The following is a 1532-nucleotide window of genomic DNA, read 5'->3' as shown; positions in this document are numbered from 1 at the left end:
ATATATATATATATATATATATATATATATATATATATATATATATATATATATATATACACACACAATATATCACTGTCCGTTGGAGACTTAATTGTAGTAGTAGAATTAATAGTTTTAACTGCTATTTCTAAACTTTCAGTATGTTGGTGAAGCAACTTTTATTGATCCCTATATTATGTTTATAATTATAATGATGAACATACTGGCACATTATACTTCATTTTTAGTATTTTATGAGGACTTTTCACACAAAATTAATCCAACCAGAACCATTATTAAATGATCGTTACTGCTCACACATTCGTTACATATATTTTTTCTCGTTATGCTCTTTATTATTGGATATTAAAGACTTGTAGGGCCGCAGTATTTCGTTACGCAACCACAGTATACTACAGAGTGCATCAAACGTTTTTTATAAATCAATACCGTGTTCTCCTGTGTTAGCAGTGCGATTTACATCACTTGCTAGTGTCACTTACATCACTTGCTAGAGTCATTTCATAGAAATTATAACCAACACTGATTTTCGGTACGACGTTTCGTACCCGAGACCTCAGATGTAAAACAAACAATAAGATCGAAGATGAAAAAATGATGATGTGCGTACATGTCACTTTTCGGGGGTTTTTACTCCTTCATCAGCACCCATCTAATCCCTTATTCATCCACAAAAAAATATTGCTTAAACAGCCAGTTAATACAGCGATGTAACGCTATTGGATATGCCATTAATATTTGCGTGCCGCCTTCTAGGAACGTGTTTTAATATGTAACATTGGAAGGCGGCGAGCTGGCAGAATTGTTGGCACGTCGGGCGAAATGCTTAGCGGTACTTCTTCTGTCTTTACGTTCTGAGTTCAAATTCAGCCGAGGTCAATTTTGCCTTTCATCTTTTCGGGGTCGATAAATTAAGTACCAGTTGTGTACTGGAGTCAGTCCTAATCAACTGGCGCCCCCTCCTGTAAAATTTCTAGCCTTGTGCCTAGAAGTAGAAAAGAACATGTAACATTGGTATATATATATCGCTGTCATCATATTCATCATCATCATCATCATTGCCGTCAACACCTCCGTCATTTCCCCCACTAACTTCCCCATCACCCTTACCGCCACCATTCTCCTTAGCACGCTATTAATATTTTGTTGTTATCTTAAATTTGATTTTTGGTGTTTTATTTTTTTCTGCAGAATGTGAAGCCGGGCGCAAGAGTGTGCAGTTGTATGACGAAAAGGGTTCTAAAGAGCCGCTGTTGACTTCAAGTATTCTGATAGTCACAGCAGAATCCTTAGTCTTGGACATATTCGAGTATTACAAGTCTTGTAAATCTCCAGGCATAAATTATAGAGGTAAATTTTACATTAGTGTGTAGATATTTGAAACTTGAGAATATACATTCTGTAACTATGTATGATTTTATAGATGTGTGTGTAAGTATATATACATACATACATACATGCGTGCATGCATGCATATATACATATAGATATGTATGTATATGTATATATATATATATATATATATATAT

The 1532-nt window shown here is 34.5% G+C and overlaps 1 protein-coding gene across 1 annotated transcript in view; it reads left to right on the top strand.

Moving 5' to 3' along the window:
• Nucleotides 1-1532, top strand: part of LOC106868210 (uncharacterized) — a 17868-nt gene that overhangs the window by 4562 nt on the left and 11774 nt on the right. Inside the window, exon 3 of the mRNA XM_014913372.2 lies at nt 1195-1353. Coding sequence (XP_014768858.1) covers nt 1195-1353 — 159 coding nt within the window. The remainder of the gene's footprint in view (nt 1-1194; nt 1354-1532) is intronic.

The sequence above is a fragment of the Octopus bimaculoides genome, chromosome 17, assembly GCF_001194135.2.
Source record: "Octopus bimaculoides isolate UCB-OBI-ISO-001 chromosome 17, ASM119413v2, whole genome shotgun sequence".
Taxonomy (NCBI): Eukaryota; Metazoa; Mollusca; class Cephalopoda; order Octopoda; family Octopodidae; genus Octopus; species Octopus bimaculoides.
The sequence above is the reverse complement of the archived record's forward strand: the minus strand, read 5'-3'. Positions and strand labels throughout refer to the sequence as shown.